The 22,523-nt window shown below is 43.1% G+C and overlaps 1 protein-coding gene across 2 annotated transcripts in view; it reads left to right on the forward strand.

Annotated features, from left to right (window-relative positions):
* Positions 1-21,002, forward strand: part of LOC141103544 (dimethylaniline monooxygenase [N-oxide-forming] 2-like) — a 108,494-nt gene extending 87,492 nt beyond the window's left edge. For both annotated transcript variants that reach the window (XM_073593241.1, XM_073593240.1), the window contains 3 exons: positions 3,135-3,490; positions 4,792-4,864; positions 16,209-21,002. In XM_073593241.1, the coding sequence (XP_073449342.1) occupies positions 3,135-3,490; positions 4,792-4,864; positions 16,209-16,554 (775 nt within the window). In that variant the 3' untranslated portion in view covers positions 16,555-21,002. The remainder of the gene's footprint in view (positions 1-3,134; positions 3,491-4,791; positions 4,865-16,208) is intronic.
* Positions 21,003-22,523: the final 1,521 nt, after the last annotated feature.

Genomic DNA, 22,523 nt, shown 5'->3' on the forward strand with positions numbered 1-22,523 from the left:
GGAGCTCTGCGGTGTGATGCAGTCAGTGTGTTGCCCTTAAGCTGACCCCTGGAGGGCATCCTTCCTCATGCTGATGAGGATGCACCTTCTCCACAACCAGCACTGCTGCCTCTAGACACAGAGCCTGCCTGCCCTCTTTTATTGGCTTGTGACTGTCTGCCTCTCCTTGTTGGCCTTCCAGACACACTAATGGTCTGCAGTGAGATGTAGCTGCACAAAGCTGGGATGTATATATATACTGATACTGCAGCTAGCAGAATCAACTGCCTGCCTGTAGTATTATTAGTATGAGAACACCAGTAATTGTCTTCAGGTAGCTTTAGGTGCACACTGTGCAGAGGACACAGTACACTAACTGTAAATACTGTAGCTGCCTGCCTGTGGTATTAATAGGATCAGGAGAACACCACCAATTTTCTTCAGGTAGCTTTAGGTGCACACTGTGCAGAGGACACAGTGCACTAACTGTAAATACTGCAGCTGCCTGCCTGTGGTACTAATAGGATCAGAAGAACACCACCAATTTTCCTCAGGTAGCTTTAGGTGCACACTGTGCAGAGGACACAGTACACTAACTGTAAATACTGCAGCTGCCTGCCTGTGATATTAATAGGACCAGAACAACAGCAATTGTCTTCAGGTAAGTTTAGGTGCACACTGTGCAGAGGACAAAGTACACTAACTATAAATATTGCAGCTGCCTGCCTGTGGTACTAATAGGATCAGAAGTACACCACCAATTTTCTTCAGGTAGCTTTAGGTGCACACTGTGCAGAGGACATAGTACACTAACTATAAATATTGCAGCTGCCTGCCTGTGGTACTAATAGGGTCAGAAGTATACCACCAATTGTCTTCAGGTAGCTTTAGTGCACACTGTGCAGAGGACACAGTACACGAACTGTAAATACTGCAGCTGCCTGCCTGTAGTACTAATAGGATCAGAAGAACACCACCAATTTTCTTCAGGTAGCTTTAGGTGCACACTGTGCAGAGGACATAGTACACTAACTATAAATATTGCAGCTGCCTGCCTGTGGTACTAATAGGATCAGAAGTATACCACCAATTGTCTTCAGGTAGCTTTAGGTGCACACTGTGCAGAGGACACAGTACACTAACTGTAAATACTGCAGCTGCCTGCCTGTGGTATTAATAGGATCAGAACAACAGCAATTGTCTTCAGGTAGCTTTAGGTGCACACTGTGCAGAGGACGCAGTACACTAACTGTAAATACAGCAGCTGTCTGCCTGTGGTACTAATAGGATCAGAACAACAGCAATTGTCTTCAGGTAGGTTTAGGTGCACACTGTGCAGAGGACACAGTACACTAACTGTAAATACTGCAGCTGCCTGCCTGTGGTACTAATAGGATCAGAAGAACACCAGTTTTCTTCAGGTGGCTTTAGGTGCACACTGTGCAGAGGACACAGTACACTAACTGTAAATATTGCAGCTGCCTGCCTGTGGTACTAATAGGATCAGAAGTACACCACCAATTTTCTTCAGGTAGCTTTAGGTGAACACTATGCAGAGGATGCACTACACTAACTGTAAATACTGCAGCTGCCTGCCTGTGGTATTAATAGGATCAGAACAACAGCAATTGTCTTCAGGTAGCTTTAGGTGCACACTGTGCAGAGGACGCACTACACTAACTGTAAATACTGCAGCTGCCTGCGGTACTAATAGGATCAGAAGAACACCACCAATTTTCTTCAGGTAGCTTTAGGTGCACACTGTGCAGAGGATGCACTACACTAACTGTAAATACTGTAGCTGCCTGCCTGTGGTACTAATAGGATTAGAAGAACACCAGCAATTTTCTTCAGGTAGCTGTAAATACTGTAAACACACCTGCCTGCCTGTCAGTAGGAAGAGAATAACAGGAACGGATCTAGCTAAACTGAATACAGTGTATATATATATATATATATATATATATATATATATATATATATATATATATATATATATATATATATATATACACAACACCTAGGATGTATATATATATATATATATATATATATATATATATATATATATATATATACACAATACACTGTAAGTGCAGTTAACTGACTCACCTGCCTACTCTATCTAACTTAAATCAAATTACACTATCTCTGTCTATCTCTCTGCCGCCGCAACACACTACACAAGGCCGCCACACGGCCTTATATAGTGTGGAGCGTGTACTAAACCCCCTGAGCCATAATTGGCCAAAGCCACCCTGGCTTTGGCCAATTATGGCTCTCTGTACAGACGGTGCTGTGATTGGCTAAGCATGCGGGTCACAGTGCATGCTTAGCCAATCATCAGCCAGCAATGCACTGCGATGCCTCAGTGAATTATGGGCCATGATGCGACACGGCCCATAACGTTTTGACGAACGGTCGAACATGTGAAGCTCATCCCTATTCCTGGGTATATTTGACCCGTCAATTCCAACGATGGCACCAATTATTTCCTATCAGCTCTAGTTTTTGAGATACAGCATAAAAGCCATATACCACTCTTCACTTTGATCGCCCATCAAAAATCAGAAAGGGGGAGGAAAAAGGGGGAGGGAAAAGGTGGGGGAAGGGGGGGGGAAGGGGGGGAGGAGAAAAAGGAAAAGGGAAAAGAAAGGAGAGTGGGAAGAAGAGGGGAAAATAGATGGGGAAAAAAGGTGGGAAAAGGGAAAAAGGGAAAGGCTAGGAAGGCAGGGAAGGGGAGGGGGGGGTGGAAAAACAAAAAAATGGGGGGAGAGGGGAGGCCGGGGGGGAAAATCAGGAAAGGTAGGAAGGACAACCATGATAGAGAATTGGGGGGGGGGGTAAGAGGGGGGGATGGGAAAGGATTGGTTTAGTAGGAAAAGCAAACAAAATAGATACTACCGAGGTAAACTAACCTAGATTGCAGCCGGGGGGAGGAGGGAAATGATCAAAAGCCATTGGGCACTCCACCGGGGTGGGTGAGTATACTAAGGGTAATTCACAAAGTTACACTTGAAAATGTCTGTAGCACATAATGCATACACCTGCAACCACAATGTACAGGCCGCATTGGAGCCCCTAAAAAACAATATATATAAGAAATACCATATACCAATACTGTGTTAGTGAAATTAATTTATATTTATTCATAGAATCATTTGGAAGGAGCCTTTGGTAAATGATGAGATTGCAAGCCGTGTTCTGTCAGGCTCAATTATTATCAAGCCAGGAGTGGCAAAATTTACTGACACAGATGCCCATTTTTCAGATGGTTCTATAGTGCATGACCTTGATGTTGTCATTTTGTGCACTGGATTTGGCTACAGTTTCCCTTTTTTGGATGAGTCAATTTTTAAGAAAGATGAAAATGAAGGGAATTTATATAAAAAGATAATTCCAGTGGGTATTGAAAAACCAACAATTGCATTTATTGCATTTCTCCTACCAATTGGACCAACCATGGTAGCTGCAGAGCTTCAGTCCCGATGGGCCACCAGAGTATTTAAAGGTAAGTGCAAGCAAAGGACAAATCTAGGTTAAAACTGTGAGGGGGGGGATTCAGGGCAGCCATCAGAAATTTTGGGGCCCCTTATATAGCTTTAGGCCTGGGGTTCCCCATGTCTGAGCACCAACATTTCCCAGGGCCTGCCCATGGCTGTCCCGCTGAATCCGACCATTGGCCATCCCACGAGTCCTTCAGTGTATCCACTTTTATTTCAACACTTTTACAAGTTAGTATATGAAAGTTAATCAAATCCAGCAAAGAGACATCCCAATCCAGCAAAGAGACAGCCCAATCCAGCAAAGAGACATCCCTATATAGCCAACAAAGAGACATCTCAATATATTCAGCAAAGAGACATCCCCATATATTCAGCAAAGAGATAGACCACTCCAACAAAGAGACATCCCAATCCAGCAAAGAGACGTACCCATATATTCAGCAAAGAGACATCACAATCCAGCAAAAAGACGGTGCAGTCTAGCAGAGACATCCCCATACATTCAGCAAAGAGACATCCCAATCCAGCAAGGAGACAGCCCAATCCAGCAAGAGACATCCTCATATAGCAAAGAGACAGCTCAATCCAGCAAAGAAACATGCCCATCCAGCAAAGAGACAGCCCAATCCAAAAAAGAGACAGTCACAAATAGCCCAGTCCAACAAAGAGACAGTCACAGCACAGGCCCACATCCAGCAACATTGTAAATCAATTTACCTTTGTGATGTCTAACAACTTGTCTCCAGACCAGTCCACAGTGAGCACTGAGCTGTCCTGCAGGCTAAACACAGGGCAGCTCTTCCACATGGCTGGAGCTCAAATCAGCATCTGATTTGCAGGGAGAGGCAGAGTGCAGATGATAGCTCTCCACCTTCCCCCTGCAGCTGGAACTAAGTGAGCTGCATTGGGTCACTCAGCAGCTGCCCTGCTTTAGCAATTGCTAGTTACTACAGCAGCAACAACTGGTGGTCTTGTGGTTCTGGGCCCGGGTGGCCAGGCCCCTCGGGATGCCTGGGCCCACTACATGTGTATGAGCTGCCCCCCCTGATGGCAGCCCTGGAGGGATTTACTAAAACTGGTTCACACAGAATCTGGTGAAGCTGTGGATAGTAACCAATCAGCTTCTTGATTTTATTGTCAAAGCTTAACTGAACAAGCTGAAGTTAGAAGCTGATTGGTTACAATGCACAGCTGTGCCAGATTTTGTGTTCACCAGATATAGTACTTCCCCACCTGTGTGTCATATTGTATCTCAAAGAAAGTGGCATTTAACTGATACTGTGGCTAAAGCAAAATTCTTTTTTAGGCTTGCATAAACTTCCAGATGTAAATGGGATAAAGGAAGACATGCTGAAAGATGAAAAATTACGAGAGAAATGGTAAGATGCATAGCCCATTAATGAACATATTTTGTGATACGCTACCCAGATAGCAAGAAAAACTTGCCACAAATTTGTGGCAGTGTTGAATTGTAAGTCTGGTAACTTGTTGCACATTTTCACTGACAAGTTGTACACTTGCAGAGCACTTTACGCACTGGATAACACTTTTCCAATTTGTAGCAAATTTACATGGCAAGTCTCTATTAAGAGCAAAGTTTCAGTCATGAGTCTACAGCAAGAGCTCTGCAAGTCCACAGCATGAAAATTCAGCCACATTGACCCCTGTGGTGGGATGACTAATTTTGTTTGTTGTATGCACTTCTTTGTCAGGGTGTGCTGCTCCATCTGCTTTGTGCTTGTCATATTGTCTCTGTCCAGTTTCTGTCTCTCTGCAGACTTTCCAAACTGTTAACATATCACTCTGGTAGGTACTAGTCAGTGGCAGTGGTGGTGGCATTAATAATATTGGATGTATTTATTAGTATTAGAAAGAGGTGACTAAAATAGTTTACTTATCTGGGCCTGATTCATTTTGATGTGTTTGATGAAGTCTTTCATCAACAGCTGTGGACAATTGTGTCTATTTGATGGTGACAGTTCCTGTTAGATGTGGTGCTCTTTTGGAAAGAACACTGAAGGGTAGGCAAGAAAAGTAGTTACACAGCAAATTGTTCCAGTTTATAGATTCAAAAATACATGGGGTTCCTGGTAAGATTCTTACAGAACAGGGTGCAGTACCAAGAGGATGTGAATTCTTTTTGTTGTTGTATATTTGTAAGTTAAAAGGTAAATGGTTACTTAAAGTTTTACAGTGCCTTGAAAAAGTATTCATAACCCTTGAAATTTTCCACATTCTTACATGTTACAACCAAAAACGTAAATGTATTTTATTGGGATTTTATGTGATAGACTAACACAAAGTGGCACATAATTGTGAAGTGGAAAGAAAATGATAAATGGTTTTCAAGATTTTTTACAAATAAATATCTGAAAAATGTGGTGTGCATTTGTATTCAGCCCCCTTAAGTCAATACTTTGTAGAACCAACTTTCGCTACAATTACAGCTGCAAGTTTTTTTGGGTCTCTACCAGCTTCGCTCATTTAGAGAGTAAACTTCTTGCTCATTCTTCTTTTCAAAATAGCTCAAGCTCTGTCAGATTGGATGGAGAGCATCTGTGAACAGAAATTTTCAAGTCTTGCCACAGATTCTCATTTGGATTTAAGTTTGGACTGGGCCATAAAATGACAAAATGTTTCAAGGGATGTGAATACTTTTCCAAGGCACTGTACCAGTGTTAGATAAAAAATACACTAATGCTGTGATACCAATTTATTGAAAATCATTTCTGAATATTGGGGTTATCAGTGAATTACTGGAACTTTAATATGTTTAACATTTCCTCACATAAATAAAACAAAAAGTGAAAAATACACTTTACATGAAAGTAAATGGCAGTTTATTGGCACTGAAGGCTGTGCAGCAGAGAAATGTTTAACTCTGCTACTCTTAAGAAAGAGATACTATCCTAAGTATATAAGTACAAATAAATTGGTTTTGGATTCATTTTTATACAGTATCTCACAAAAGTGAGTACACCCTCACATTTTTGTAAATATTTTATTATATCTTTTCATGTGACAACACTGAAGAAGTGACACTTTGCTACAATGTAAAGTAGTGAGTGTACAGCTTGTATAACAGTGTAAATTTGCTGTTCCCTCAAAATAACTCAACACACAGCTATTAATTTCTAAACCACTGGCAACAAAAGTGAGTACACCCCTAAGTGAAAATATCCAAATTGGGCCCAATTAGCCATTTTCCCTTCCCAGGGTGTCATGTGACTCATTAATGTTACAAGGTCTCAGGTGTGAATGGGGAGCAGGTGTGTTAAATTTGGTTTTATCGCTCTCCCTCTCTCATACTGGTCACTGGAAGTTCAACATGGCACTTCATGGCAAAGAACTCTCTGAGGATCTGAAAAAAAGAATTGTTGCTCTACATAAAGATGGCCTAGGCTATAAGAAGATTGCCAAGACCTTAAAAATGAGCTGCAGCATGATGGCGAAGACCATACAGCGGTTTAACAGGACAGGTTCCACTAAGAACAGGCCTCGCCATGGTCGACCAAAGTAGTTGAGTGCATGTGCTCAGCTTCATATCCAGAGATTGTCTTTGGGAAATAGACGTATGAGTGCTGCCAGCTTTGCTGCAGAGGTTGAGGGGGTAGGGGGTCAGCCTGTCAGTGCTCAAACCATACGCCGCACACTGCATCAAATTTATCTGCATGGCTGTCATCCTAGAAGGAAGCCTCTTCTAAAGATGATGCACAAGAAAGGCCGCAAACAGCTTGCTGAAGACAAGCAGACTAAGCACATGGATTACTGGAACCCTGTCCTGTGGTCTGATGAGACCAAGATAAACTTATTTGGGTCAGATGGTGTCAAGCGTGTGTGGCTGCAACCAATTGAGGAGTACAGAGACAAGTGTGCCTTGCCTACAGTCAAGCATGGTGGTGGGAGCGTCATGGTCTGGGGCTGCATGAGTGCTGCCAGCACTGGGGAGCGACAGTTCATTGAGGGAACCATGAATGCCAACATGTACTATGACATACTGAAGCAGAGCATGATCCCCTCCCTTCAGAGACTGGACTACAGGGTAGTATTTGTAAGAGAACTATTAGAATATGTTTGGTGCACACTCGTGCACATGCGTGCACTCATGGGCAACTGCAGATGCCCATAGGCACCAATGCGACATCACTATGGTCATGTGGCACCACATACACGATACCCCGAGTACCGGAAGAGCGGAAGCCTGCTTGGCTGTTTCACATACACATATCCGCTCGGAACTACCGCGCCTTGTTCCGCGATCACCGCATTCATACACCGCTGGCGCTAGCAATGTAGCAGCACTGTCTCTTTACTTGGCCATGGATGGCCTGAGACTTACAGCATGTACCTTATGATTGCGACCGCAAGAACGGGACTTACCGTCATCATCAGTTACAGGATCTGGTAATGTAGGATATCTCCTATGCCTCATATATAATCCTCATGGAACTTTATGCACTTTAGTGATGATCCATCTACTTGGTGTACTTGATGTACTTCTCCATTCATCAAACGGAACTCCACCTTACCGTGGACAGCACTTTTTGGGTCTAATTGTTATCGACCCCCACATGTTCACATCGGACTGCCGCTTTCATCATTATTGCAAGCAATTCATGAAATTGTATACTGCCTGAACTGTACACGTATTGGCATTCTTGTTTGCGATTCATCATAGAGTGCCTTTCAGGAATTAGCAGTTTGCTCCACATACATGCTGGGAGCCTCACGGTCCACTATGTTCCAGTGAGCAGTACCTATATCAGCAGCCACATGTGTTTACCTATATTGGATGTTCATAATTGATGTAGTACATCATTTCACCCTCACAGGACGCTCTAAATGATAGTAGCTACCTCTATGCATTGCTATCCAACTTGCATACATACAGCCATGAAGCACATGAATTTAAAGTGATTATGCATTCATATACTATATACTGTGACCGTACATTAGGAATACAGTACCAGATTCTCTGCATCCTGCAGGCCTCTTGTATTCATAGCTTTCCATTACCCCCGGGGGCCATACACACACACGGATCGCCTTAATAGGTTTCCTCCTGTGTATAGGGGGCTCCACTTATCATGCGGTAATCACCGTAGGCGATCCTTGAGTGTATGGATAATTTTGTGTCCGGACCTTTTGTCATTTGTGTTTGTCAGGTTTTTGTATTTGTATGTATGTCCATTGTTAGGTATCACATTGCTATCTAGTAGTGTGGGACTTAACAAGCCATAATCAGTGTAGATAACTATTGATTCCCAGGCAACTGTGCCATGTTTTTATGTCCAATTTAAAATAAACTTTTGTATTATTTTACTACCTGACTCTAGAACTGCCTTTTGCAGCCTCCGTAGCCGCTTTACTTTCTGAGGTTCCCTCAACCTTTTCTTTGGACCAATGCATGTGCGCTGCGGACTGCATGCACGCGCAGGAGCGCATCCCTAGTGCCAATTGGCGCCAGACAGCCTATTTAAAGGGTGCCCTGACCCCTGATCAATGCTGACTGGTCTTCAGCTGTTCCTTGATACCCTGAATCCTGCTGTTATCCTGCTTGATGCCCGTTGCTGAACTTGGCTTTCCTTGACTCTGCTTCTGGACTCTGTTATATTCCTGATTACTGGTTCCTGATCCCGGCTTCCCATTTGGCCTTGCTTCTGCCTAGTGCCTTGGTACCTTGCTGCCCACCTGCTACCAAACCCAGCTATCCTAGTGACCTCGCTCCTGTTCCCTGCTTGGCTCAACACTGCCATCTGAGTGTCTGTGACTTCGGTCCTGCGACCAGCTGCAACTTCCTGCTGCAAGCCTGCCAGAAACTCTACATCACCTGACGTCCCAGTTCCGCAGTTCAAGCAGAGTGCCTCTTTAAACCCAGCTGACCCATGGTGCACAGCTGCCCCTCCTAATCTGATGGTTCTCCTGCCTTCCCAAGGTCGCATCCTCTGCTACAAGTTTCCGGGTCTATACCTGCAGGCACTCGTGTTCCTCCTGTCCCTCGGCTCCCTCTGTTCCACTCTCAGTGGGACCTGGGCTGGAGATACAAGAGAGCCCGAACCCATCATTTCAGTCTCCCTTCAGGTACTTGACAGTATTCCAACATGATAATGACCCCAAACACACCTCCAAGGCGACTACTGCCTTGCTAAAGAAGCTGAGGGTAAAAGTGATGGACTGGCCAAGCCGGCTTTTCACCCCTCTGATCCCCCTACAAATTGGTGGAGGGTGCATCGGGCAGTTTGAGTAGTCCAGTCCAATCCCATCTCCTGGGTTAAAGCTGCACAGACAGTGAAGTCTTCTGAACAAGTCATGGAGGATGTGATTAAGCAGCTGGTACTGGCTAATACACAAGTACAGACCCACCATCAGGAGGCCCAGGCCCATCAGTAGCAGGCTTTGCTGCAAGCACAGGCCCGCTATGAGGAGGCCCAAGCCCGGCAGGAGCAGATCCTGGTGCAGACAGTCACTGTACAACAGTAAACAAACTGCTTACTGAGTGAATAGATAGTGGGATTACAAAAGGCGGTGACCCATCAGGCTGAAATAAAAGGTGACCCCGCTATAAAGAGTGACCCCGGAAGGCAGTGCAGTGGACCCTGCAAAACATTGACAGCCTCAGACAACGTGGAAGCATACCTGGCAATGTTTCAGCGGGTCGCAGCAAGGGAAGGTCACCTCCCGGATAAAGACTGGGCAGATGTACTGGCTCCTTTTCTGACCGCAGACCCCCAACAAGCGTACTGTGACCTGGCCCCTGAATCTGCACAGGACTATAAATGCCTGAAAGCAGAAATCCTAGCCAGGCTGGGAGTGACTGTTGCTTTAAGGGTGAACCGAGTCCATGGCTGGCGTTTTGACAAGGCTAAGCCTGCCCGTGCACAGCTGTACCACCTGATGCACTTGTTCCAGGACTGGCTGAAACCTGAGGAAAAGACACCCACTCAGATTGCGGAAAGAGTCGCACTGGACCATTTCCTGCAGGGGTTGCCCAGGGAGCTCCGCCAATGGGTGGTTTAGTCCGAGCCACAGTCCCTGGATGAGATGGCTGCTGCTGTCAAGCGCTACGGCTGTGCAGAAAGTTTCCAGGGGAGTCCCTCTGTCCCCAGAAAGCTGGCACGTTTCAAAGAGGTGCGTTCCAGCACCAGGATGGCACCCGTGGATCGCATGGTGTCTACTCAGGGGCATAGTGCAACTGCCAGGAGCACCCCTGGACCAAAGTTTCCAGGGGAACCGACAGGGGGAACCCCGTGAGGTTCGCTGTTGGTCCTGCCATCAACTGGGTCATCTGACGGCCCAGTGCCCAAGACGGGAAGAACCAATGGAGTACGACATGGGTCGCCATCGCTCCATGTATGCCCATGCGTTATGTGCTACAACCAACCTAAATCTGCATGAGTGTGTGGTGCGGGTCAATGGACAGGATGTAGTAGCGCTCCTTGACTCTGGGTGTCATCACCCTGCTCAGAGCAGACAGGTTGCAAATAAAGCTGGTACCAAGGGAACAGGTCGGGGTCATCTGTGTGCATGGTGATGTTAAAAACTATCCGGTGTCCTGTGTGACCCTGTGTACACCAGCAGGAACTGCTAAACTAAAAGTTGGGGTAGTTCCGGGATTACCTCATGACTTACTAGTCAGGTGAGACTGCCCCATGTTTTGGGACTGGTATGAGCAAAAGCTCAAAGGTTCGGGTTTCCCCCAAAAAGCAAGAACCCACAAAGGTGGTAAATAATACTGTGTTGCAGGAAGTTATTGCCCCACCTGTCAAAGAACCGCTCCAACACCCCATTTCTGCAGTCCACTGGTACCGCTTCCAATTATCGAGGTACCCTTTGATCGCATGGTCATGGACTTGGTGGGCCCCTTACCCAAGTCAGCTAGGGGACACCAATACATTTTAGTTGTCATTGACTATGCCACCAGGTATCCGGAAGCGGTCCCTTTAAGAAATTGCTCCTCCAAGATCATCGCACGGGAGTTGTTTCAGATGTTCATGAGAACAGGGCTCCCATCCAAGATCTTGACAAACCAAGGTACCCCGTTCATGTCCAAAGTGATGAAGGAACTCTGTAAACTGTTTAAGATTAAACACAGCGGTTCAACAAAACCTTAAAGAGAATGCTAAAAAAAGCAGTGGAGGAAGATGGTCGGGATTGGGATTGCTTGTTGCCTACCTTGTTGTTTGCCATAAGAGAGGTACCCCAGGCCTCCACAGGGTTCTCCCCCTTTGAGTTGGTTTATGGGAGACACCCCTCTGGACTACTGGACATAATGAAAGAGACGTGGGAGCAGGAAGCTTCCCCATATCGGAGTGTGGTAGAACACATCTCTCAAATGAAGGACTGAATAACAAAAGTTATGCCCCTAGTACGGGAACATTTGCAGGCTGTGAAAAATGCCCAGAGTCGTGTAAACAACCGATCTGCCAAGGTTAGAGAGTTTATACCTGGGGATCAGGTGCTGGTATTAGTGCATACCGTGGAGATTAAGTTTCTCGCCAAGTGGCAAGGACCCTTTGAGATAGTTGAGAGGGAGGGGAAGGTCAACTATAAAGTCCATCAGTCCACCAAACGTAAACCCTACCAGATTTACCATGTCAACTTGATCAAACCATGGAAAGATAGACAGGTTTTGACAGTCAGTCTGAGGGTCCCGGAAGATCCTGACGCTCAGATTAAGAAGGTAGGGATTGCAGAGGCTCTCTCCCCTTCTCAAAAACAGGAGTCCTGGGAGTTTTGCAGAGACATTTTTTCAAACCTAACCTCGGTAATTGAACATAATGTCGTTACAGACCCTGACGTTCGGGTAAACCTCAAACCCTACCAAATACCCGAAGCTTGCTGGAATATTGTCTCAGCTGAGCTTAAGTGTATGTTGGACCTTGGGATCATTGAGGAGTCTTCAAGTAGCTGGTCCAGCCCTATAGTCCTTGTACCCAAGCCAAGAGGAACCTGGCAGTTCTTCAATGACTTTCACAAGTTAAATGAAGTATCCAAGCCAGATGCGTATCCCATGCCCTGGGTGGATGAGTCGAGAGATTAGGACCGCCCAGTACATCACCACTCTTGACTTGAACAAGGGATACTGGCAGATCCCGCTTTCCCCAGAGGCTAAAGAAAAAATGCATTTGCCACACCAGGGGGGTTATGGCAATATGCTTGAATGCCATTTGGCTTACATGGGGCCTCAGCCACTTTCCAGAGGGCCATGGACTTCTTCGTCCTAAGACCTCATAAGGATTTCTCAGGAGCCTACCTTGATGGCATTGTCATCTTTAGTCAGGACTGGGAGAGTGACTTACCGAAGGTCCAGTTGGTCTCGGATGCACTCCGAAGGGTGGGGTTCACAGTGAACCCGGAAAAGCGCAATATTGGGTTGGAGGAGCCCTGCTACCTGGGGTATGTTGTATGCAGGGGCGTGATTAAGCCCCAACTAAACAAGGTCAAGGCTATCAAGAAATCATCCACTCACAAAGAAACAGGTGTGTTCTTTCCTTGAAATTATGGGCTATTATAGGAGGTTTGTCCCCAACTTTGCCAGCTTAGCAGTGCCTCTGACTGATCTCACCAAGGGAAAGAACGCAACTGTTGTTCAGTGGAGTGCAGAAGCAATAGCAGCATTCTGCCGGTTGAAGCAAGCTTTGTGCCAGGAACCAGTGTTGGTAGCTCCCGACTTCCAAAAAGAGTTCCTATTACAAACAGATGCCTCAAAGTTGGGTCTGGGTGTAGTACTGTCCCAGGTGGTTGGGGGAGATGAGCACCCCATTATGTACTTGAGCTGGAAGCTCATGCCGGCTGAGAGTAATTATTCCATTGTGGAAAAGGAGTGTCACACAGTAAAATGGGCTTTGGAGACACTCTGCTACTACTTGTTGGGCCGACCCTTCAAGTTAGTTTCGAATCATGCACCCCTTACCTGTATGGCCCAAAATAAAAAGACAAAAACTCCAGAATCACCCGGTGGTTCCTTGCACTGCAGGACTTCAAGTTTGTAGTAGTACATAGACCAGGAAAGGTATATCAGAATACGGATGCCCTTTCCCGGGTCACTTGGTTTGTGGTGTCCAAGGCCCCCGGCCTGGAATGGGGGGGGAGTATGTAGAGGGTCAGCCTGGGGCAGGGTTAAGAAGAGGTTAATTGAAGAGGGCAGGTACTTCCCCTTCAGACCTGCTTATTGCCAGCTGAGCTGAAAATGTCAGAGAGGAGCAGTGTGTTTGGAGAGAGAGAGACACACAGCAGCATGCTGTGTGAGAGGATCCTTTGCTGGATTGTATACCTGCTGGGGTGAGCAAAACTGTATCAGAGATTGTAGCTTTGGCTAGAGCTGTCTACTTTGTCTGTATATCAGCCTGTTGGCTAGAGAGACTGAACTTTTCCTATATCTGCACCTGTGTAACAAGACAAGCCTGTCGTTTCTTCCGTTTATTTTGCTGAATAAAGCCATTTTTATTTTACTGAACTGTTTGAGCCAGCTTTCCACCCCTCTGATCCCCTACAAATATATATATATATATATATATATATATATATATATACGGTATCTCACAAAAGTGAGTACACCCCTCACATTTTTGTAAATATTTTATTATATCTTCTCATGTGACAACACTGAAGAAATTACACTTTGCTACAATGTAAAATAGTGAGTGCACAGCTTGTATAACAGTGTAAATTTGCTGTCCCCTCAAAATAACTCAACACACAACACATAACTAAACCACTGGCAACAAAAGTGAGTACACTGTGAAAATGTCCAAATTGGGTCCAAAGTGTCAATATTTTGTGTGGCCACCAATATTTTCCAGCACTGCCTTAACCCTCTTGGGCATGGAGTTCACCAGAGCTTCACAGGTTGCCACTGGAGTCCTCTTCCTCTCCTCCATGAAGACATCACAGTGCTGGTGGATTTTAGAAACCTTGCGCTCCTTCACCTTCCATTTGAGGATGCTCAATAAGGTTTAGGTCTTGAGACATGCTAGGCCAGTTCATCACCTTTACCCGCAGCTTGTTTAGCAAGGCAGTGGTCATCTTGGAGGTGTGTTTGGGGTTGTTATCATGTTGGAATACTGCCCTGCGACCCAGTCTCTGAAGGGAGGGGGTCATGCTCTGCTTCAGTATGTCAGTGTACATGCTGTGTTTGTGCCATGTGCAAGTCACATGACACAAACAACAGTAATAAGATCTTAAAATGTGCCACCAACAAAGATCAAAACACTGCGCCACAGATAAAAATACATTGACTATTGGATATTGAGATATATGGCAGCCACTATGACAAGAAAGACATTTAAAACAATAATATACACATATATATATATATATATATATATATATATATATATATGTATATATATATATATAATAAAGGTGAATAGTAGTGCTACAGATAGTAACACTCATATAAAACCCCACAGTGATAGGGTGTAGAGAGAGTAAATTAATAGTCCATGAGTAGTGTGATAATCCGACACTTCGTTGCTGAGCTCCAACTGTCACCACACCATGTGAGCAAACGTGCCACCACTTCCCCAATCGGATGTACACTCACCAGCTAATATTGCCTCACACTCTCGTGTTATGGCAAAAACAGCAATCACCTCCCAAGGTTAAAACATCATCCCATCAGATAGAAGTCCAAAGATAGCCGTGATATGTGGAGGAAATTAGCTCCAAATAGTGTGATACCGTATATAAACTTTTATTAAAACATAGCATTACATCACCAGCCTAATGGTAGTGCACTTACCAGAAGGCAATATGACTCTTGCATTGGTATCGTGTATTGATGTCGCGCCGAGCATAACAAATATTTGTCAATACTTTGTCAAAACACTTGGAATGTCATTTCCGGTTGTACATAATAGTCACTTCTGGTTTTGGCGTACAGCCACGGTCTAACGCGTTTCGTCATACCGACTTCATCTTGGGATTGGCAATATACCAATGTGAGAGTCATATTGCCTTCTGGTAAGTGCACTACTATTAGGCTGGTGATGTAATGAAATGTTTTAATAAAATGTTATTTACAATATCACATTATTTTGAGCTTATTTCCTCCACATATTACGGCTAACTTTGGACTTCTATCTGATAGGATGTCGTTTTAACCCTGAGGGGTTTTATATGAGTGTTATTACTATCTGTAGCGCTACTATTTACCTTCCTTATATATATATATATATATATATATATATATATATTATTGTTTTAAAAGTCACATGACACACACGGTCCTTTTTCTATTCACTTCCTCTCTGGTGTTGGGCAGTCCTCAATTTTACAGAGCAGCACAGACTTGAAAAAGTTTTTGTGGCTCTTAGCATCATTGCATGTGAGTGCAAGGCTCTGTGGTAATATCCCCATGATGCTCTGCACTCCCAGGGCATCATTCAACTTGGAAAACTGAGGACATCTAGTTGCCAAAAGAATTGGGAGGGACAGTGCTATAAAAGAGGTAAGTAATGCAGCCAAGGTGTTTATCTAAAATAGTTTTGTAACCTTTTGGGGTACCATTTAAAAAAGTTAGCCTTAAGTTTTAAATATTGCCTAAATAATTGCACTCTATTTCCTATGTTCTATGAACAAAGATTGTCGATGATCATATGCTTTATCAGATCTAAACAGGCATACTAAGTGAGATAATGGCATACATCACAAAATATAGTCAGTAACAATAAACATTTAAATAAATAACGCCAATAAAATAACTCCTTTTTATCCATTAAGGTTTGCAACATCTAAAAATAATTTTCGAAGAACAGATTATATGACGTACATTGAAGATATTGCTTCAGATATTGGTGTAAAGCCAAATATATTGAAACTGCTTCTAACAGATCCAGTTTTGGCTGTTAAGCTTGTCTTTGGAGCCCTCAATTCTTACCATTTTCGTCTAAGTGGCCCAGCGAAGTGGGATGGAGCTCGAGAAGCCATTCTTACCCAGTGGGACCGAATTGAAAAGCCACTAAGCACACGAGTGCCAAAGAGGAATTCTAAATCACCCCTGACTTCATTTATGCTATTGTTTTTCTGCTTTGTGACTATTTTTGCAGCTTTTTGGCTAAAAGACTGAAATGCAGTACCACTGCTGTGTCCTCAGGAAGCATGTGCACTCTAATGGTTTTAGCTCAATTTTATTTTAAGAAAACACATACTGATTAGGCACGCTGATTCTGGCAGAAACTTAAAGTGATGGTAACCCTAAAAAAGTTCTTGTCCCTTTAATGAATGAGATATAGCATAGTGCATTTGCCATGTCAATTATAACTTTCTATGTTGTACAATACCTGGTGGATCCTGCCTGTTCCTGTGTACCCCTGTTTAAACTGACCACGTTTATCATGGCTGCTGATCCATGATAGCGTGGTCAGATTACGTGCCTCTGTCATCCAGCTCTTTCCTCAGTGTCTCTGCATCTCCCCCCTCCCTCTCTCCCTCTCATTTCCATAGTCTGTGCATTTACCTGATCTCCTTCACGCCCCTCTCCTCCTACCTTCATTGAATAATACTATTCCCTGACAGAGTGAGAGAGGAATAACTGCCCATACCACTGAAGTCCCTCTGCTCTGGAGTGAGAGCAGACTGAACCATGTGACTGCACAGAAGAGCTCCTATCTAAAGGTGCTTAGAGAAGATTTTGAAAAAAAAACAGACTCCCCTTACTATTGCCACATACGAGAATGGATAATAGGAGTGTGTTTATGAGATTTTACAACCACTTTAACTGAACTAAGCCAATCCTCTGGTTTAAAAAGCAATACCAATGCTTCACTCAATGCTCACCTTGTGTATAAATAACCCAGACCATAGTCCAATAATGACAGAGATACAATATAAAATAGCTCTACTAACTCATAATCATGAATACATTTGTATAGCTCAAAGATTCAGCTGAAAAGATTCCAAAAATAAGTTTGAGTGCAATATACTGTCACTGCTCTAGCTGGGGGCAAAATGACAGGTAGATGACCTTGCAAAAAAAAAAAAAAAAAACCACTTTGTGGGTGATATACTCAATCCCACAGCATCCCTTCTGATGCATTTGAATAAGTCTGCCTAGCTTGCTCAATTTAACAACATTGTGCCTACAAGCTCCAGTGATGAAAAACAAGCCGCACTGAGTGGCACTATGCTACTGGCATTTGAAGTAGCCACCAGTTCTAGAACTACCTTTCCTGGTAATTGCTACAAACAAGCTATTATAATGTTGCTGGGAAATCTCTGGGGGAGGGGTATTATATTAGTGTCATTGGTGATGTAGAAGCAGGGAACATTCCTGTCATCACTCGTTATGCTGCAAAAACAAAAATTGGAAGGTATAAGACCACAGTGTTTAATATAACACATAGCTGCCTTCACCTACATGGTCACTGTCCAGTCTGCGATTTCTGAGACAACAGGGACTTTAAAGCGGAGTTCCACACAAAATTGGAACTTCAGTTTTTTGGAACCCTCCCCTCCAGTGTCACATTTGGCACCTTTCAGGGGGGAGGGGGGTGCAGATACCTGTATAATACAGGTATTTGCACCCACTTCCGGGCATAGACTCCCACGGGAGCTACGCCACTCCCCCCCCCCCACTGTCTGCTGGGAGACACATGGATCCCAGAGACAGCAGGGACCATTCGGATTGCGCAGCGTGACTCGCGCATGCGCAGTAGGGAACCAGGAAGTGAAGCCGCAAGGCTTCACATCCTGATTCCCTTACCGAAGATGGCGGCGGCAGCATCTGAGGATCAAGGGACAGATCAGCTTCGGGTGCTGACATCGTGGGCGCCCTGGACAGGTAAGTGTCCATATTTTAAAAGTCAGCAGCTGCAGTATTTGTAGCTGCTGACTTTAAAAAAAAAAATCGGCAGACCTCCGCTTTAAGATATAAGAAATTACTGGGCCTTACATTGTGATGCTTGTAGAAATGATTGGGATATATTGTTGCCTTTATATAAATTAAATATCCTGCACTTACCCAAAATAGTGAGGTGATAAATAATTGATAATAAAAAATAATTGTATAAAAAGGAATAAATATATATATGTGTGGGTGCTACTACTCCAAAGAATTAAATACTCGATTCACTAATATGTATATATAAAGGAAATGCGCAATCCAACACCATATAAACTTCCAAATCACTGTGAAAAAACAGAAGAAATGATAAACAATCAACCAACCAGTGAAAAAATAATTGAAAAAAAAATTGAAGAAAAAACCCTGCTTTTAAAGTCCCAAAAAATTTCCAATTAACATAAATTTAAATATGGTGAGTGTCCATGTATAATTGCAGTGCAACGCATGGTTATCCACTATATTTAGTGGTAGACTCTTTTACATCCCAACGGAGAAAGATTAAAACAATTGGCCTCTTACCAGACAAGATGGACCCCAGATTATAGGGATCAGACAAGCTTGATCAACACAGTAATCACCTGCGATATTCCACTCTGTCGGCTCCAATGTTAAACTCTCCTCCCGCTGATACAATTGATCCACCAGAGAACAAGGAAAGATTTTCAAGTAATTCCAAAGCTTCCAATCAATCTGCTACATTGCTCTTCAGCATGTATGAAAATTCAAAGAAGAGGAAACTTCATAGTACAGTAGAAATGGTTATTTTATTCCAAGTATTGCACATAAACAAACGAAGAAATCCATACAAATACAGCCGTGGATTTTCAAAATGCAGGCTGGTGCGTAGTGACGTCACAGAAAGTCTCTCCATCCAACGCGTTTCCCTGTAAGAAGCATCTACTCCGTTCCCAGTCGATGCTTCTTACAGGGAAACGCGTCGGTGGAGAGACTTTCTGTGACTTGAATTATACATGGACACTCACCATATCTAAATTTATGTTAATTTTAAAAAAATTTGGACTTCAAAATCAAGTTTTTTTCTTCAATTTTTTTTTTTTTCAATTATTTTTTCACTGGTTGGTTGATTGTTTATCACTTCTTCTGGTTTTTCACAGTAATTTGGAAGTTTATATGGTGTCAGATTGCGCAATTCCTTTATCTATACATATTGCTGTCTTTATCAAATAATTTATGGATTGCCCTACAAAGATATTTAATAATTCCCGGGGACCAGCTTGAATTGTTATTTTAGTATTTTAATTAAAGTTTTAGCAAACCTAGACTATAAAAAACTCACATGACATGCTATATAACAGAGTATTCATACTGACAAAGCCACTAAAGCATTTGTTTTGTGTAGAGTAAAATAGCCCTGGTTGATCTTGGCTTTAGTTGTCCATTTTAGCTCCCTTCTAAGCTCTTAACCACGTCAGCCCTGGAAGATTTTACCCCCTGACCAGAGCACTTTTTACAGTTTGGCACTGCGTCATTTTAACTGACAATTGTGCAGTCGTGCAAAGCTGTACCCAAATGAAATTTACACCTTTTTTTCCCCACAAATAGAGTTTTCTTTTAGTGGTATTTGATCATCTCTGCAGTTTTTATTTTTTGCGCTATAAACAAAAAAAGACTGACAATTTAAAAAAAAAAAATTTTTTTTTTACTTTCTGCTATAATAAATATGCTATAATGCTATAATAAATAAATATCCCCAAAAATATATAAAAAAATGTTTTTCCTCAGTTTAGGCCGATATATATTCTTCTACATATTTTTGGTAAAAAAAATCGCAATAAGTGTATATTGATTGGTTTGTGCAAAAGTTATAGCGCCTGCAAAATAGGGGATAGATTTATGGCATTTTTATTATTAATTTTTTTTATTTAGTGATGGCGGTGATCTGAGATTTTTATCGGGATTGCGACATTGCGGCAGACAGATCGGACACTTTTGACACTATTTTGGGACCATTGACATTTATACAACAATCAGAGCTAATATTAGCCACTGATTACTGTATAAATGTCACTGACAGGGAAGGGGTTAAACACTAGGGGGCGATCAAGGAGTTAAGTGTGTTCCCTCAGTGTGTTCTAACTGTAGGGGGGAATGGGCTACCACTGACATGACAGAGATTGATGTTCCCGATGACAGGGAACAGTAGATCTCTGTCATGTTACTAGGCAGAACAGGGAAACCTTGTTTACATAGGCAGTTCCCTGTTCTGCCTCTCCTTGCCGTGATCGCGAACCGCCGGCGGCCATCGATTCCACGGGACCCACGGGCACACTCTTACGGCTTGCGCGCTCTGGCTATCCTGCTTTTGCGGACAGATGTACGTGTACGTCAGTTTGCGCAGGCGTGCCATTCTGCCGATGTATATCAGCGTGAGCTGGTCGGCAAGCGGTTAATTTCCTCCTTTTTCTTATCTGTGCAGCCCACATGACTATAGAACCACACATGTGGACGTATGACACTCCCCTCCCTCCCTCTTCTTCCTCCATGTCCTCCTATTGTTAAACACTATGTGGGCGGGATCTAATACACTGATTGATTACATTCACTAAGAATCTCACAAAAATGCTTAGTTTTAATATTAATCAGTGTTAAATATGTCTAATGCAATCGCTAATTACTTGTAAAGTAGAAAACAAAATGAAAACTTGTGCCAATCTTCTTTGGCTACCATATTATTGCACAAAAATACACATTTGATGTTCATGTTTTTTAATCATGTGCCTAACACAGCACCAACCAGGGCTGTACAGACATAGACTTGTACTGTAGAGAGCATACATCAGCAAAATAATGGAAGCCCCTCCCAAAGATCTTTCCCTGCAGATGCCAAAGAACAGGGAAAGATCACGTGAAAGGTCATCCAGCACTGCAGGAATAGAGCACTTAGAGGAATTTAAAAAACAAAAAAAACAAAAACAATATACAGACTTGTGATATGTATGATGTATGTGAATGAATCATGGCAATTAACACTTCTTTGTTTAGTATCATTTTATTATATTGTGAAAGTGCTTAATAATGATCAGCCAATGGTAATCATATATATATATATATATATATATATATATATATATATATATATATATATATATATATACATATATATATATATATATATATATATATATATATATATATATATATATATATATATGTGTGTGTTTATATTGCTTTAAATCAATAAAATTCTATTATTATAAATTAAAGTATTAAATATGTACCATATTTATCGGCGTATAACACGCACCACCTTTTCCCCCTGAAAATAGGGGGCAAATCACGGGTGCGTGTTATACGCCGACAGTGTACCTCGGAGGGGAAGGAGGAGGATGAGCGCTGCCGGAATTTACTGAGCCGTCATCGTTACTCGGCTCTCACGTTATACACACAGTCCCGCCACCGCCACTGGCATTGGTCCAGTGTTCTGAATATCAAAGGAGCTGGTCCAATGCCGATGGCGGAGGCGGGACTGTGTGTGACTGCCGACTGAGAGCCAAGTAAGAGCCGAGTAAACAGGAGATGACGGCTCTGTGATTTCCTGCACTGTTCAGGCTGCATTGATGAGAGATGGTGAGACTAGAGATGAGCATTGGGGCTAAAATGGGCATTAATCAGGCTGCATTGATGGGAGATGGGCTGCAGATGGGCATTGATCAGGCTGCATTGAGGCTGCAGATGGGCATTGATCAGGCTGCATTGATGGGAGATGGGCTGCAGATGAGCATTGATCAGGCTGCATTGATGGGAGATGGGGAGGCTGCAGATGGGCACTAATCAGGCTGCATTAATGGGCACTGACCCTTATTTCAATTCAAAGTTACTTATTTAAAAAATACTTTTTTTCCTGAAACTTCCCCCTTGAAATTAAGGTGCGTGTTATATGCCTGTGCGTGTTATACGCCAATAAATAGGGGTATTCATTAGGCTAATAAAGAGGCCATTTTTAATGATTTTTGAAAAAAAATCATATTGATATCCACAAAATTTTCAGGATATTTTGACCTAAATTATTATTATTATTATACAGGATTTATATAGCGCTGACCGTTTGCGCAGCGCTTTACAACAAAAGGGCAGACAGTACAATTACAATACAATTTAATACAGTAGGAATCAGAGAGCACTGCTTGTTAGCGCTTACAATCCAAGAGATACAAAAGGTAATAACTGTGGAG

Source organism: Aquarana catesbeiana, linkage group LG07, assembly GCF_042186555.1.
Source record: "Aquarana catesbeiana isolate 2022-GZ linkage group LG07, ASM4218655v1, whole genome shotgun sequence".
In the NCBI taxonomy this organism is placed as follows: domain Eukaryota; kingdom Metazoa; phylum Chordata; class Amphibia; order Anura; family Ranidae; genus Aquarana; species Aquarana catesbeiana.